The sequence below is a fragment of the Vigna angularis genome, chromosome 1, assembly GCF_016808095.1.
Source record: "Vigna angularis cultivar LongXiaoDou No.4 chromosome 1, ASM1680809v1, whole genome shotgun sequence".
Taxonomy (NCBI): Eukaryota; Viridiplantae; Streptophyta; class Magnoliopsida; order Fabales; family Fabaceae; genus Vigna; species Vigna angularis.
The window spans coordinates 8,938,676-8,941,307 of record NC_068970.1 but is presented as its reverse complement, the minus strand read 5'-3'; the positions used below and the strand labels follow the sequence as shown (position 1 = coordinate 8,941,307).

General features: G+C 44.3%; 1 protein-coding gene across 1 annotated transcript; it reads left to right on the top strand.

The window, feature by feature from the left end:
- Positions 1-397: 397 nt before the first annotated feature.
- Positions 398-1,903, top strand: LOC108337978 (dof zinc finger protein DOF5.4). The gene has a single exon (XM_052878492.1). The coding sequence runs from the start codon at positions 694-696 to the stop codon at positions 1,549-1,551; it is 858 nt and encodes a 285-aa protein (XP_052734452.1). The 5' UTR covers positions 398-693; the 3' UTR covers positions 1,552-1,903.
- The last annotated feature ends 729 nt before the right edge of the window (positions 1,904-2,632 follow it).

The window sequence follows — 2,632 nt, the reverse complement described above, 5'->3', positions numbered from 1 at the left end:
ACTGTCTTAAATTAATTGATTTATATAAGAATAATGTGGTAATAATTAGCAGATACTTTCACGAAATAAATAATTATAAAATAAGAAAAATGCAATTATCCATTCCAATCTGTGACGTAATATTTAACCAAGTTATATGAGGCAAATATACGGTTTCGAAATTTGTAGAGGGATAAGTAGGTTTGGTATATAAACTTAGTAATATGCATATTATATGGTTTTAATTATGGTGTGAGTTATGTTATAATTGAGAGAGTTATAGAGAATAAATATGAATTTATTAAAGATCTTAGGCGTATTAAAAAGTGCGTGGGTTGGGCTGCGAAAGTAGTTACGGCTATGTTATAGGGCTTGTTGGGTCAATTCACCTTCGGTCGAAATCCCGAAAGATATCATAACATAACATAAACATTACAACTCGCTAGATAGACACAGATGTAAGTAAGTAATATAGAGAGCTCAGAAGGACATAGTTGCAGAGTGCAGGCATATTTGTCACTCTCTCAAACGCCGTTCTCATTCCGCATCCCAATTCTCTTATCTCTTCTCTCTCTGTTTTTTCTTCTCCGTACTCTCTCCACACAGACACATGTGTGTTTACTCAACGACCACAACACCAACACACTCGCTGACATAAACACTGCTTTCAGGTGCATCTAATCAAATCTTCTCCCTCCCATCCAACTCCACCAAATGCAGCAAATACACTCCATGGCACCAGGAACAGCGGGAGGAGGAGGAGGAGCCAGGTTTTTCTCCGGCACCGCCTCCGCGGACAGGAGGGTCCGACCCCACCACCAGAACCACCAGGCCCTCAAGTGCCCCCGCTGTGACTCCCTCAACACCAAGTTCTGTTACTACAACAACTACAACCTCTCCCAGCCTCGCCACTTCTGCAAAAACTGCCGCCGCTACTGGACCAAGGGCGGCGTCCTCCGCAACGTCCCCGTCGGCGGCGGGTGCCGTAAATCCAAACGCTCCAACAAACCCGCCAAAACCTCCGACGCCGCCCCCCCGCCCCCGCCGCCCGACCCGGACCATTCCAGCAGCGAGAGCTCGAGCCTGACCGCCGCTGCCGCGGAGCCCGTATCGGCGCCGATAAACTCCGATTCCACCAACATGCAAGAGTCGAAGTTGTCGGTCCCCGTGGATCCTGTTTTGGGAACGAATCCTCTGGAGCAGGGAGCAGGGGACTGCGGTGGTATCTTCTCAGAGATTGGACCTTTCACCAGCCTGATCGCTACTTCCACTAACGAGCCCTTGGGTTTCGGTTTCGGCAACGGTCTGCCCGATGCGTCGTCGTTTCAGTGGCAGCACTCGAAGGTGAGCAGCAACCAGGAATTGAAGTTGGCCGAAAGCTCCTTCCTCGATCACACCGTTGATTTGTCGACTCTGCATGGTAAAACCAACCACGGAACATTCGGATCGTTGGATTGGCAGGGCGGTGCGGATCAAGGTTTGTTTGATCTCCCTAACACCGTTGATCACGCTTACTGGAGTCACACTCACTGGTCTGACCACGACAATTCTTCTCTCTTCCATCTCCCCTGAAAACGGCTCCACTCCTTCACAAATCTCATCTCACCTTTTGTTTTTTTTTAATCTCTTATATAATTTAACTCTAAAGGAGGGCAAAGGATATTTGAAACCAAACTCAAAGTAAAAAAAAATCCAAAGCGAAGGTGGAAGGACTTGATATAATTAATTACGAGGTGTATATTTTTTTTAATTTATAAATTTGGGGGGTGATTGAGCTTGATTCTAATCAGTGATGTGCATGCACAACTAATTCCATGTTAGTTTCTATCTGATTTTTCTTTTTCCTTTGTTTGATGTGATCACGTTTTAATATATGTTTGTGGAATTTGATTGATTAACAGAGAATTATAGCAGAGTGTTTTAATACGGAGCGTAATTGTTTATTGAGTCGGTCGCTTATGTTTGGCATTTTTTGTTTATTTCCGTACGATGATCATGGCATGTCTGTTATTTTATAATACGAAGAATGAGCGAAGAAATAACAAGTATTGGTTGAATGTTAGTTAAATCGTAAGTTGGGTTGGTATTCTGGTTTTGTAGTGTGAGATTGATTGGAGCGTGGGTTGCGGGGATTTGATTATTGAGATTAAGATGAGGGAAATGAAAGTAAGAAATTAGGGATTGGGTGGGATAGGGTAGGTTGGGGCGTGGGGTAGTGATGAGTTGCATGCGCGATCATGTTGATGAGTCCGCGTGCGTGAGAGGAATTATCTAAATAGGGACACGTGGGCTTGAGTTTGGGTGGGAAGAGAAGAATGTGATGTGGTGTGGTGGATGAGAAGGGAAGAGCAATTAATCTGGATGGAGGAGTGGTGGAGAAGACATATCTAAAGTAGTGCATTCATAGTGGAGTATCAACTCAAGCACTGTTGTTTGTGGGGATATGCATGGGAACAGAAGGTGGTCATGATGATGGCCTCTCTCTTCACCAGAAATCAACGACAGTTGAAGCTGACTCTGATTATTTATTCATGACGCGGATGCCTCTGTTCCAACACGCCAAACCAACAACCTTTCATTTCAAATCTCCCTCACTCCTCTGTTTACCATATTAAAATAGGATCACATTTCTTTATCGTTCACCATATACTAC